The sequence below is a fragment of the Gambusia affinis genome, linkage group LG12, assembly GCF_019740435.1.
Source record: "Gambusia affinis linkage group LG12, SWU_Gaff_1.0, whole genome shotgun sequence".
In the NCBI taxonomy this organism is placed as follows: Eukaryota; Metazoa; Chordata; class Actinopteri; order Cyprinodontiformes; family Poeciliidae; genus Gambusia; species Gambusia affinis.
The window spans coordinates 25,181,480-25,196,311 of NC_057879.1; the positions used below are offsets into that span (position 1 = coordinate 25,181,480).

The following is a 14,832-nucleotide window of genomic DNA, read 5'->3' on the forward strand; positions in this document are numbered from 1 at the left end:
TTTTTTGGCATAATGGATTTCTATTTGTTTTTCACATTAAATTGTACAGTTTATATACGACATTAAAGGCAGAACAAGCTGTGAAATAATTCCTCTTGGCCTCATTTTTCCAGTTATCTAGATGTTTTAGATCTTCACTCTTTACTGAAGAGTGTTCAATGCTAATTGTTTTCCAGAGCAAACAATTAAACGTGTTCCTTTCAAGCTCTGACATGGTTTATCATGTGGCTAAAAATCAAACAACTCCAATGCAGAAACCAAATGGCTCATATTATACAGCTGCTGTTCTCATTCTTTAGAGAATAGAAAAAAAAAATCACTCCAAGTGTTTACAGACCAGAAACCTAAGTGCCTAATGGTTCTAATAAATCTTACGGGGCCCATTTGCTTCGTGGATACAGTGTGGAAATCTCTGTCCGGTGAGGAAACGGATTACATTTGCAGCACATTGCTGCTCTCAAGGTTGTCTCACCAAAACACTGTTTACTTTTCTCCAGAGGAGAAATTATGTTTAGACAAAAAAAAAGAGCACATTTGTGGTTTCAAAAGGTTGAAACAAAAATAGAAACTATGCATACTTTGCACCTCTGCAAAACTACCAACCTCTAATTATGATGTTTAAGTGTTTAAAAACCTGAATAACACTTTGATTTAGCCAAGTTTAGCCCTGAGATAAACTAAACAACAGGCTTGTAATGAACTATGAGGCTGACTGCTGAATCACAGCAGGTTGCAAGATGAGCTGTTAAAAACTCCAAAGCTTCTGCTGCATTCATGTTTGGGTCCCATCAAGTTTGAATCAGCTTATATTTGTCATTAAATGCTTCAATTAGACTAAAATGTTTGTTTTACACCATAGTTTTTAGAACAATCTTCAGATTTCAGTACAAAACATAAACCTTTTTGGTTTTATTGCAAAAATAATTTAACATAATCCTGAAGTTGGCATCTGATTTGGAAGAGCAGCACAGGGGTATTTCACTATTTTTGTTCTTGTCATCTAGACAATTTTAAGATTAATTTAAAAATCCATGTTTGGACAAGATTATCCTACATTAAATACAAACTTATTTTAAAATTGGAGTTGTTCTTGTGCTTTGTTTGGCATTTAAACTAGAAGTTTAAGAATTACAGGTTGTGACAAAATTCCCTGACCTTCAAGGTCTAGAGCAAAAAAGCCGTCGAGTTGCTTTCATAAGAGTGAACTTTCTGTTAAAGCAAAAACAAAAGGTGGGACAAAAATCTTTACAAGATAAGCCATTTATTTGATTTAGAAAAGCTACAGCGGTCACGATGTGTCGAGTGAAGCCTGTGAATAAAGAAAAGCTCCTACAGCAGTTTGGGTGGTGCTTCTCCTCAATGTTTTGTTTTGTTTGTTTAGGAGTAGTCAGTTATCAAATTAAATATTTGATTAGTTATTTTCATTTTCAATGGTTGCACTTGACCCACTTTACTGCGAAAGCTTTGTTTGGTTTTCATTATTTATTTGAGGGGAACCTCCTCTCTTGATTTTTTTTAAGTTTCTTGTAATAAACCCTTTTCAATTCATGTTCTACCAGCCGGACTCTTTGGGTTGTAACAGCAGCAGATTAGCTTCCTTTAAACAGACAATATTCACAGTATCTCCAACCAAAGCTTAAGTGTTTTCTCACACCTGATGGCCTAGGTTCGATTAGGGACCAAAATAACATTTGTTTATTTTTTGCTGCTGTGGTTCTTTTTCACACTGAACTGTGTCAAAAAAACTAAACCCTTTGGAAAACTTGTTCTCCTCCTCGCCAGTGGGGGCGCTGCGTCAAGAATTACTGAAAGAAAAGACACAAAAACCTCTTAAGACACTGAGCGCAACTTCCTTCTACATGAAATGTAAATGAAAATAGAGTAACGTGAGATTTTAGCGGTTGTAGAATTTTTTGTTTTTGTGGTTTAGTATACCACAAGCCATATTTCTCTTGCTAGCGCTGGACTCTCATGTTTGGGTAGGGCCTACCCAGAATGCCTTGCATGACAGTCCACTTCTTTTTGTAGCGTTTTCCGTTTCGCTTGGCGTTCATAAATACATTTGAACCTCACCGGAGTTCACTTCAACCGAACTGAACCAAGGTCTGTAGGCAAACCAGAGTTCACTTTTTTGATCCGCATCAGAGTTTGGTTACACTTTCACATCTCCCTAAATGAACTAAACTTTGTAGGCAAATGGACTGGAATTTGACAAACGCGGACCAAACAAGGTTGGTGTGAATGCAGCCTAAGAAAAAGGCTTAAATTTACGACAAAAACCGGAAACCGCTTTGTGACATTAGCCCACTTCCTTCAGCACGTCTCCGGTTTCCTTTATCTCACCACAATCTGAAAATAAACTGATAATATTTTAAGCAGAGAGAACTGATCCGACACAGGCTGTGTGCTTCGTGGTTGAATGAGTTCATATGAGAAAACCGCTTCACTCCTTAAATCTTAATGAGCCCCTTCAAGACGGCAGCATTCTTCCCACCATGGTCACATCTCTGCAACCTTCATCTTCACCAGGCCAAACAGCTCAGATTCACCAGAAACTCCTTCAAAATCTCCCCACAGAACAAAGAAGCTATGATTAATATAATCCATGTTTTTAAATCATGATGATAAGGCTGACAATTGATATAAATTCCTCGCGGTGAAGCAACATAACTGAGGTGCGTGAAGGGGGGAAACGGATCTCATCCAAAATGCCGAGCACAGCAAAGAAGCACGATGGGAACGATGGTTATGTGAGCGTCATCAGCCGGAGAGGAGGGTGCAGAATTTCTCATGCTCCGAGGAAAAAGCTGCAGGCTGTAATCATCCGTCCTGTTGTTCACAGGGGTTTATGTCATCTTCTTCAACTACCAATCCAGTGTTTTTTGGGTTTTTTTTAGAAATATGACTTATCTAATTTGTTTAATGTCTGAGTTCAGGAACAGAAGCCTCAGATGGTCACATCCTGCACCAGCTTCTTTTTGGGTAAATTTTTCCACTGTGGTTTGGTCAAGGTCAAAGTCAGCGGCCCGCGAATCATCAGCGAAGCTTTTAATCCTGCGCTGTGCTCGTTTTTAGAAGCAGAACCCCCTGGCTGGTACAGCCTGGTGACACGAGGATCAAACAGGTGAACTGTGAAGTTTCAGGTTGATTGGCCCCCCAGCACATCTTCTTCTGGTGCAACCATGCCTTAACAGCTCGTCTGTGTCCAAGTTCAGAAAACCAAGAAGGAGAAGGAAACAGATCCAAACTGGACCTAGATCCTTGGTTATTTTCACATAAACGTGGGAAACTGAATGACTCAATGACGGGAGAAGGTTCCAAGTGAAAATCAGAAAATAAACACGTTTGTTGTGAAATATAAAATAAATGCTTACTGCTCCGTTTCAGAGTTAGAAGGAAAACAAGGGAAATATATTGAATGTCCACACAGCATGACTCCATTTACACCAATCATGCCTTGTTAGCAAAATATATAGCAGGGGTTGGCCATGGACCAGTATGAGAGTCCCACAGCATGAGTAAAAATACAAGTTTCACAATACTGGCGCCAGTATTAAACTGACAAAGATTATACTGACAAAATGTAAGGCTTTTAAAGACCATTAAGACTGAAATTTAAGACCTTTATCTCTACAGAAATGTTCAAGCTAAAGAAATACAAATAAAGAAACATTATGTTGTCCTGGTAAGGTAAAATTTAAGACCTGCAATTATCGCCACCTTCCCAGAACAGTACACCAAGTCATCTTTTGCCAAAAGTGACTTTTTTTTGTTGCAAAATATCTTTAAGAAAAAAATGACTTTGGCCATTGTTTTAGCAACGTGATTATATTAAATGACGACTTACTTTATAAAATGAATTTAAGACATTTTAAGGCCTTAATTTTAGGTAAATGAAAATGGCTTTTCAATATTTATTCTTACTAAGAGTAGGAATAAATGTTCTTGCAATATATCCCAAATCTGTTGTCCTTCCAATCCATTCATCTGCCACATTTCCGGTTTAACCGCCTGAAATGACTCGGTTCCGAGCTCCAATTGAAAGAAAGACATGAGAACATAATGAAAGGAAAAAGGAAGGATGTAGAAAAACAATAAATAGCAGATGGAATAAGAAAAGAAGGATTTACACAATGCAAAATAGAATAATCATAATCTGGAAATAAAAATGTTAATCCATTCTGTTACATTTCTTTTTTATATTATTAATGCCAGGAGCTCTTTCAATTAAATTTGACGTTTTTCCAGATATTTCCAGCCTGTGTAGAAACATCTTAAACACTTTGTTAATGAGAAAATGTTAAAAAGGGTCAATTTCTGGCTGCAGAGATTGCTAGTCCATGATCAAGATATTAGAGGAATATTAATTTACATTATGGGTGTCACATGTGTGGCTTGGGGGCCATTTGTGGCCCTGAAAATGATTTCCTTTGGTCACTTACCACAAGAATGGTGATCATTAGGCCAACAAAATAGAAATTGTCTGTTTTTCCTATAAAAATGCAACAGTCTGAAGGATTTTTATGTTTTGGATCCTTAATATTATACAGATTTCATTAAAGAAAAGCCAGTAGTTTAAAAATTTGCCAGTTTTGGTGCCCAGGGCAAAAGGTTCGGACACTTCTGATTTGCATCAATGGAATCAGACAGAAACTCAGGTAGACAATGAATGTTGTTGTTGAGACACCGACGTTGAAGCAAGCTGCGCACAAGCAGACACATTATTATGCTGAGTGCATGTGCTGCTTCACGCATGCATTAACGTTCAGGGTTGGATCCACAAGCTGGGGTCTTTTGCTTTGAAGATGTGGCAAACATGTGTATCTGTTAGCGTTAGCGGTTAGCATCTCCAGAGCCCGTCTGCCATCAAAGGCAATGAAGCATTAATTAAAAACAGTCATTTGTACAATGAATTGAGTCATATCTTAAACACTGCAGGAAAATACCATCAGAATACGATTAAAAACAGACTAGTAGGTTTGACTTCATCTGCATCAGCATGTTTCTTCTGATAGAGGGAGGGGCTCCTCCAAAAGAAACAGCGTGAAACTGAATGGAAATTTACTGCAAGCTGGTGAGAAAAACTCAATTTAGACACCTGGAATCCCAAAGGAGGCTTCTGAGTTTTAAGCAAAAAGCAAAATGTCAAGAGCTTCACCTGAGAATTAGAAAAATGAAGCCATTTGTCTTCTATTGAAAGAAATCATTTTAGGAGTTGTGTAAAAAAAAGCTTTCTAAGAGAATGTGTACTGACCACGTCTGTAGGGTACGTCCTTTTTTTATGTAATGTTTCTAGAGTTTTCAGTCCTTCTAGGCTCATCTTTAAAGGATTAATGTTCACTATTAATTTATGGCAGAAATTTTCTGTGTGGTAGGGCTCCAGATATAGATTCGGCAAAAACAAGCGACTCTATAGGCCTGTGTGTGAGATTTAACATGTACTTTGGTTCAGTGTTCTCTGAAAAGACAGCCTTTGTAAATCAAGCATATAAATTCAGATGAACCCGCTCTGCAAGATCTCCTTCCAAGTTGGCCATTTTGAATGAAAGGTGGCACAAAGGATCCACACAGAGTTCATTGCGTCAACTTTAAACCTAGCTTAACCTGCCTTTGCTATCACTGTTACTGGTGTATAGAAAACTATTTAAAATAAATAAACAAAACGCTCAGCCTGGTAGGGAGGCAATTACAGCCTGGCAGCCGCCATGCTCATAATACGCTGAGGGAAACCCTGGAAAACGAAAAGGCCTGGGATGACATGTATTCTTCTATACCCCATTTTCTTTTTCCTTGCATATCCAAGTCTTTTTTAGGTAACTGCATGGAACGCAGTTCTCTAAATGCAGTTGTTTGTGGTGCATTGATTGCACCACAAACAAAAATACTGCTCTAAAAAAAAATTCCCATTTGAAATTGGCTTCTTCAGAAAGCCACTTACTTAAAAAAAGTGTGATTTATATCATTAAACTTCACATAGTAATTACTTTCAAGTTATATTTTTTTATTTAATTTTGCATTATTGATGCTTGTGGAACAAACAGTAGAGAAATTAGTAAAAATATTTTAAATAATAAATGCAGTCAGACAACATGCAATCAAAATTCTTATAAGAAATCTTTACACTAAATGATAAACAATATGATAGATAACTAACCCCACCATTGCTACACCCACAAGCCTGTTCTGCATCACTATTAACGTCACAACACCAAACACCCCAGACCAACGCCCTCATCCCTTCCACAAACACAAAAAAACAGAAACGAGTTGGAAATAAATACTGGGAATTAATATTGGTCCAGTTGTACTTGTCGGACCAATAGCAATGTTGTGCATCCCATCTCATCGCCTTTGTACGCTGATCTAAACAATCATCCCACCATCATTTCCATTTCCCCGCTTCTGAAGTCTCTCCAGAAGAAGACTACATTTATTTATTTAGTTTTTTGGTTTCCTGCAGAAAGCATTCCTCTCTAATGACAGGGGAAGTTACAAGGGGGGTCCATGACAACACTGTGGCAGGAGAAAACACCCAACCTAAATCTGGTCCTCCTATTAAGACAGCGGGTGGGGAAACAGAGCTGAGATCTTCAACACCACATCTGTGACCAGCAGACTTCCTGAGACACGCTCAGGGTTGGTTAGATTAAACTGTCTGGGTGGAACCGGAGCAGTAAACATGGCTACAAGGAGTTTAAATGACAAGGTTGTTGTGTTTTGTGTCTACTAACAGTTACACTTATTTTATGCTTTTTAATTTGACCAAAAGCCATGGATGCCTCAAAGTTAAACATCAGCATCCAACAGAAGCAGCAGCAGCAGCAGCAGCATAACTCTCCTTCTCTGAAACCACAGGCCATTCACAGCATACTGAGAAAGATGCAACATGTTTTTGCTGAAAATAGTTTGGCTGTACTTCTTGTTTGTGGCTCTTGTGGTTTATTGTTGTCCTTTCGTCCTCCAATAAGTCGAAACTACTGATGCAGTTACAGCTCTTTATTTTAGCTCTGACTTAACCTCCAAGGCTTTCTTATCTGGTCAGCCTGCAGACCAGAGCTTCTTGGGTTTCAGGAGCCAAAAAAACTAAAGAAAGAGAAACAACTTAAGTGGCGTTCAGTAACCAGTTTGGCTGATTAATGAGAAGATTTCCAATGCAATTTTGTAAAAAAAATAGAATTATGGTCCTCATCTGGAAAGTTAGCTTCTTCCGATAAAAGGTTCAGTTTTCGCAGATTGTTTTGTGGAACGTGACTCCAATTGTGGATGCAAGTCCTATTGGTTGATATTTTTTTGTGCAGTATATTTGACATATTCAACAGAAAATGCAGCTTGAGACGCTCCAATACATATGTGCAATCCTGCTTCAGCCTGTATTGACTCACATTTGAAAAACAGCAGATCCATGTGCAGCATTCAGCTTCCTTGGCGCTAAACAAACTGACAAAGAAAACTGGTTCTGTTCTGAGACTGTTCTAGAACCTCTGCAAATGATGGTGAAAAGACAGAAATGAAGAAAAAACAAAAATCACAGACACTGTGAGCATCTTTTTAATGAAGAACCTTGAGTGATATGAGTTACAACAACATTTAATTTCCCTTTTGGATTAATGAAGTATCTTTGAACTGAATTGCGTCAACATGCTCAAACTGAAACCAGAGTGTCAAACAAAGTCTCTAGAAAATAATTTACAATAAACTCAAACAATCCATGCGATATGAGCATTTCTAATCAGTTAATCTCTAGAAATCAGGAACATAATGATGTCTCGTGGTTTTACAACAGAAGTACAAACAGATTTAGGAACAGCAAAGTGTGACTCCAGAGAGCAGTTTTGTGCATTTGACTCAGATTTTTTATAGGTATCAACTTCCAGTCCTCAAGAACTGCCGTCCTGAAACACACCTAAATCAAAAGAGTCAATTACCTAAAACACAAACTAGGAAAAGGATTTTATCCAAAGTTGATTTCAGCTTTTATTCAGGTGCAGAACCTCAGACCACCCTGTCTGATTTAGTTGCTCATTCTCCTGTTTACTCTAATTTGTCATATTGCATGACTTAAACTGCGACAGACTGGCGACCTGTCCAGGGTGAACCCCGCCTCTCGCCCGGAACGTTAGCTGGGGATTGGCACCAGCAACCCTCCCGACCCCATTAGGGACAAAGGGTGTATAGAAAATGGATAGATGGATAGATAGGATGGATGGATGCATGACTTAAAGAACAGAAGCTAAGGCATTATAGTCAAAGAGCAGCTGTCTTCTCAGCAGAGACGTCCTCATACCTGTGTCTGTCTGCTGCTGGTGAATTATTCAAAAGAGAGGAGGGTACAGGAAAGCTTCTGGGTCACCATCATTACAGCAAAACAAGCAGGAAGTTAGCAAAGAGAGCAGCAAAGCGTCAATGAGGGACGTCATTTTGGAGCGAGACGTCCACCAATCAGACTTTAACCTCAATTTTCTTTGAGCGCAGACCAGCTGATGCCGATTTATTTCTCCAAAACACAAATAGAAAAATGAGCTAAATGTTCCCAACAAAAAATGAATTACAAGATTATACACATTTATGCTTTAATGCATTAGTCCCCAAGCTGAATCTAATTATTATTACACTCAAAAAAGTTGAAAAACAGGGAGAAGTTCTCTATTTTGATGCATTTAATGAATAGGAAAAATGGATTTTCTCTGTAATTTGATGGAAAAGTATCAGATGGAAAAATCAACCAATTAAATTGTGCATCTACTAAAACTTAACAAATCAAAGCAGCCATTTGATCAACTAGACAACAACTGAATTATATCATAAGTATTTCCTTAACTTTGAGTGATCACACAGTCCATACTTTGATGTAAAACTGACCGGAAAACGTGGTGACTCCATGCAGACAGACTTGGTGCAACAAAACGGTGATACCAACTGTTAAATCGTGCAAAATTTAAAGCCACCAATGTGATGGATGTCAAATAGCCTTGCAATTTTCTCTCCCCTCTTATCTGATCCAGGTGGGGGGAAAAAATCCTTTCAGGATTCTGCACGGAGTTAGTTCAGAGGTTATCTGCAGCTGCCTCAGTAACCTCTGCAGGTTGTCTTCCACTTTTATCTCCAGGATTTATGCCTGGGCTCCATGCCTGCACTGGGAGCTTTCCATCAGCCTCCTGCAGGATCTGGAACGAACTAAGGAGTCTCATATAAACTTATTTAAATGTCTCTTTTGTGCATTTATGTCAACAAACCTCTCTGGTTAGCAGCTCTAACTCACAAAGTTAATCACACTGTCTGTCTGGATTGTTTTTATTGGGAATCCTGCAGAGGAAGATGATGCACTTCTCCTCAGCTGGCCCCTAAACGCCTCACAGCAGACCTACTTTCAGTAACTTGCTACCTTGCTGCTAAAAAAGAAAACTCACTCCGAGCCGAACTGGAAACTCTGGAAAAGTTCGCAAATTTGTGAAAACCTCCGCTATGATCCTGGAAAATGTAGTCTGCCTTGCAGCGAGGCGCATGGAGAATCCCTAAGGAAGTTTTTCTGTTGGTTTACAAACACTGGAACCACAATGGCGGTGCGCCTTTTCTTTGAAAGCAGCAACACACGGCGCAGTTTGTGCGCCTTCTTATCTCCGCAACCTGTGCATCAAAACAAGCAAGACAGAGGGAAAAACTAAGCGCCGATCCCCCTTTCCTTCCCCCTGCAACTGCTTTGCGTCTGCGAAAAGTTTGCGCCATTTTTGAGCGAGCTTGCGGCGCTTCCAGGACAACATGAGGGGGAAAAAAGTAGCCTCCACTCACCTTGGCGATAGCCTTCTTGTATCGCATGACAGCCTGCTGGATGAGTGCGTGGACTTTAATGTTCCCGTCCCCGCAAGGAACCACCACCCGGGTCCTGCCGAAGCACACAGTCACTTTCATGGCTCAGGCTCCGAGGACTTCCCCAGGTTCGGAGCAAAGCCGAGACGAGGAGGACAAATCCGAGTGGGAAGCACACGGGAGCATGGAGGGGGTTTTGTTGTTGTTGCCCGAGGTTATCCCGGTATTCCTGCCAGGGGAAAATGAGGACTAAATGTCGTCCCGCTTCTCCCCGCCGGACGACATTGTTGTCTGTGTTTTCAGACCACCTGTTTAGCGTCTATCTATCTATCTCTCTCTCTTCTTCCTTCCTTCCCTCTCTGGATCCCAATCCCTCTCTCCGGGCTGAGCTAATGCTCGCTGCTGCGTTCAATGTCCAACAGGAGTATCGGAGTCAAGACAAGCACAGTTTTGTTTAAAGCACGCCATTTAATATTTATAAAATAATGCATTAAATCTTGAGATTGAAACTTTAAAAAAGGCATTCCTCCTGATTTTTTACAATTATCTCTCGCCCTGTGATGGAACAAGAAACTTTAAATAAAACAAGTCTTAAATCCCTGTATTTTGTCATAAAGTTGTTACATTATTTGATTGGATTCAGTGTCTCTAAGATTTTTTTTAACTATTAAACATTCAATTTGGAAATCAAATTGTTTTCACAGCACCTTTCATGCAACCTTTAATAAAAATACTTTTCAGAATAAAAAAATAATAAAAAATAAAATGTGGGTGGAAAAACTAACCCTATAGAAGTAAACAATGAAAAAGAGAAACTCAAATAATATATCAAAAATATAAATAATATAAAAATAATATTTTAAAAATATATATATTTGTGAATGAATCAGCTCATTAATAATAACTTATAAATATTTATTTATCTAGTACAGTTCTAGAATACATACAAATGAAATAATTATCTATTAATGAAAAAATTATGCACACAAGCAAAAAAGATAAAAAGCATGACATTTGGTTTTAATAAAAAGCAATAACAAAGTATTCCATAAAAATGTTCAGATAAAACCCTAATTTCCAGGTACAGTTGGATATTTGATATGTTTGATATTTAAGTAGAAGATTCAAATATATTTTACAAAAGAGGAAGGTATCAGTCTGTGTGCTCTGACTGTGAAGTGTTTTTAAGAGAGACACACTAGAGGAAACTGTCTGTGTAGTTCTTGTGTCATTGTTGGTACAGCTTTTATTTTAACTAAAACAAATGCGTGATGTTATATTTATTGATTTATAAAAGCATTTTTATAAATTAAAAAAAAAAATGTCATCCATAGAACGGAACAAATTAATGTTTTCTAAACTTTCCCCTAAAGTTCTAAAACCTGCTGATAATTAAATAGATTCTGAGATTAACTAAACCTAAAAGTGTCGAATGCAACAAAATTGCAGTTTTTCCAGTCAAAAAACTGAATAGACACTGCAGATCAATTTCAAAGCATTTGACGATTGTGAAGATGTAAATTACGAGCTGCTCCTGAATGTCCCAGCCAAGCGACGTCGGGCCCCGCTCTGTGGTCAGGATGGGTAATGTTTGAAGAGCCAGACTCAGCAGTGAGTGTGTAGATCCACTGTAACTCTGTAAGTTACAGCGATGATTTAGGAAATCCGTGAAGAGTTTTTGAGGTATAGAATATGATTTGTTTTACTCAGGGTTACTAATAGGAAATAACTGAAGAGTTTAAACAAAGACAATCCAGACTAAAAACCAAAGGCTTGTTTTAAACAAAATATGCTATGCAAAAGTTTTAAAGTGCTACATATTTCATTAAGAATTGTTTGCCAAACAATTCTGCTGTTTTTAAGGTTTTCAAAGTCTTTTTAATGATATTTTAAATGTTTTTACAAGGAATAAGACAAGGAATAAGAGAGTATGAATACATGGACAGAGGAAAAATGTTCTTTGTGTTGTAATTTTTCTAAATGTAACTGAAGAAATTTGGGGAAATCTGCTACATTTTTCCATTTTAAATAAGCTCTTTGCTAAAGTCTAGCTTATGCTTATGTGGACACTATTTTGGTTCATCTCTTGAGTTTAAAACTCTTTTTAATGTCTGAATCTCAGCTCACTTTATTGGTGAAGTGAGCTGAGATTCAGCTCACTTTAGTTGAAAAAAAAAAGTTATTTCAAGAGGGTGTGGAGAGAAAAAGCTGACGAAATCCAAACAGAAGCTCCAAAAAAGCTCCTTTAGATTATTTGCTCACTCGGAAATAATCTACAAGAAAATCTGGCAAGTTAGAAGTCAATAAATCTACAAAAAAGATTACTAATAAGACTGTATGAATATAAAAGCAGTCTCTAATAATATCATAAATCCTGTGACCCAATTCTTTGGGTTTCAAATGACTTTGGTCCTGAGAAAAGTTTCAGTTTTATTCAGTGAGGAGTATAAAAAAAGAAAAGAGTCTCCAGCTTCTGGATTCATGGAAACTGTGTGTGTTTTGTGACTTAACTTGGGCAGAGTTAAAACAGAAGCCCTCCATCATGTGATGCCAGTACAGCTGGGAGGTTATTTTAACTCCTAACACAGCTGGACTCCAGCCTCAACTTCAGCAGCTGTCACAAACCATGTAAATAGATTCACATGTGGAGAATATGACCAAGTGAGCAAGTGTTTATGGGGATATTTATGAAAATGTGCACCCAAATCATATAGAGCGAAAATAAACATTAGACTAATGCTTGGTGATTTTTTTTTATCTCTTCAGTGCAAGACCACGAAATAAAGATAAAACGGTGAAAAAAACAATTCAACTTTTTCAAAGCTACTTTTGAAAAAGTTGAATTGTTTACTAAGATAGTATCTTGTAATTTTTATCCATTCACGGCTTTTTGTTGAGCATTTACTGAGGAGGAAGTAAATAAATTAAAGAGTAAATAAATTACTCTAAACAGCAGCGGTGCATCTTAAAAGCAAAATGTCATGTGAAAGTGAAAGCTGCTCTTAAATCTGCTTTATCATAAGAAAAACAAGGCTTACCTCCAGTAAGTCATGTTTTCCATAAGAGCCCATATGACTCTCCACAATATATTTCATTCAGGCCTCAAAGTGATAAAAATATATCCAATTTATTTATTAGTGTGTTTTAAATGGTCATTTATTGTTTCCATGTTTTCAGTCTGACAATTTTATGACTTGATGATGAAAACTAATCTAATTATAATATTTTTTTTAAATGTCAATACAATAATCTATAAAATAATGTGAAATTAATATTAATAAAAACAATTTAAATAAATGTAGTGAAAGTCGGCTTAAAATAAAAATATGTAATGTATATGATCCCAATGAGATAAAGGTGTAAGAAAATGGATGGATGGATGGATGGATGGATGGATGGATGGATGGATGGATGGATGGATGGATGGATGGATGGATGGATTTAATGGGCACTACAATAATATTTTAAAATGAAGATATAAAAAACAAGTTAGTTGAAATGATATTGAAATTTATTTGGATAACAATTTTTAATGATCAAAAATTAAAATAAAGTTAATATAAAGTAAAATTAGCTGCATAAATTGAAAATGCATTACATTTCCCAAAACGAGACATTCACTTTTAACTGAGAATTGTTTCTGGGTTAGTAGCGACATCTAGTGGTAGACTGCATGAAGTTAATTCTTTCTCGTTTAGCTCTGCAAGTCATTTATAAAAACAACCTATTGATTAATCACTGTACAAAATCTATTTTAATAAACAGTAGATTAGCAATAAATTAAAACAGAAAAAAACAACTTACAGCATATGTTACATGGAAATAATCTGAAATGGATCAAGAAAAATTATCTTACCAACAATAGCTGAAGATTTTGTCCAAACTTAAAGTCTATATATAGAAATGGCTTTTGGAAAAAACAAATGTCATTGGGTTGGTAGTTGTTATTTAAAGCTATGAATTGGTTGTCAATTCTAATTATTTGTATTTATGTTTTAGATTAGGGTTTTTATAGTTTTTTCATACCCCTTTTGTCCTAAAATGTATGCAAGAATAAATGTAGACATAATAAAAATGCCTTCAAATCAAATTACAGCAGAGTCTTAATTTGAATAAAGTAGAATGCAGTGAAGTCACAATACTACTGCAAAAAAAATAATAATAATTTAAGCATTTTTAATGAATATTGTCTTCAGTAACTTTTTATTGAGATGGCTGCCTGTTACCTTGTGTTATAAAATTTACGTTAGTAAAACAGTATTCAAAATGGAGAAAACTAGAAAACATCCCATTTAAGCAAAGCATATATGCGTTGATCTTCGTAAGTCAGGAAATGATTACAAGAAAAACGCTACTGACATAAACTTACCTATTATCTATAATTGAATTGAAACCCCCCCCAACTTATTTAAGGCTTTTAACACAGTGAAAAGTACTTGCTTAATCAGTTTAATCATAAGTATTGAAAACACACTTATATCATTTTGGTTTTCATTAAGTATTATTACTAAAAACTTGCATGATGCTTAATTTTTGCAAAACAATGATCAGTTGGGATGGAGGGGACTCGAAGCATTTCAGCTCTAATCTCTGTTTTAAAATACAGCAATCAAATCCTTGCATTATCTCCTTTTGAACATTAAATATATTTCTATTACTTCATGTGCTACAATTATAAGGGGCTACAAAGAACATAAACAAATATTCAAAGATATCCTCAAGTTTGATTTAATTGAAATACTTGTGAAGTTTCTTAGATTATGATAGTCAGGCAGGAAAAGGGCACAGCAGATGCCAGAATGTCTCTTTGATGGTATTAACAGCATGTAATTGTGTTCTGCGTCTATCCCAGGCTAATTTTGTGCTAAAGAGTTGTCTGGCACAGAGCCGGTGTGACTCCCTGCTGTCGGCCCTTTGAGCCACCCGAGGGTTCCCCTTCTGCTGCCGGTCCCTGGCCATCTGGACCCTCTGTCAGCCATGATGAGGAACAGCAGCAGGGTAAGATGATACAAACCTGGGAAAATAAAA

At 37.0% G+C, this 14,832-nt stretch overlaps 1 protein-coding gene across 8 annotated transcripts in view; it reads right to left on the minus strand.

Moving 5' to 3' along the window:
* pard3ab (par-3 family cell polarity regulator alpha, b) overlaps positions 1–10,236 on the minus strand; it is a 261,995-nt gene extending 251,759 nt beyond the window's left edge. For 3 of the 8 annotated variants that reach the window (XM_044134495.1, XM_044134493.1, XM_044134494.1), the window contains exon 1: positions 9,787–10,235. In XM_044134495.1, the coding sequence (XP_043990430.1) occupies positions 9,787–9,906 (120 nt within the window). In that variant the 5' untranslated portion in view covers positions 9,907–10,235. Of the gene's footprint in view, positions 1–9,786 lie in introns of all 8 variants that reach the window. The other 5 variants (XM_044134497.1, XM_044134496.1, XM_044134491.1 and 2 more) reach the window with 3 other exon arrangements.
* Positions 10,237–14,832: the final 4,596 nt, after the last annotated feature.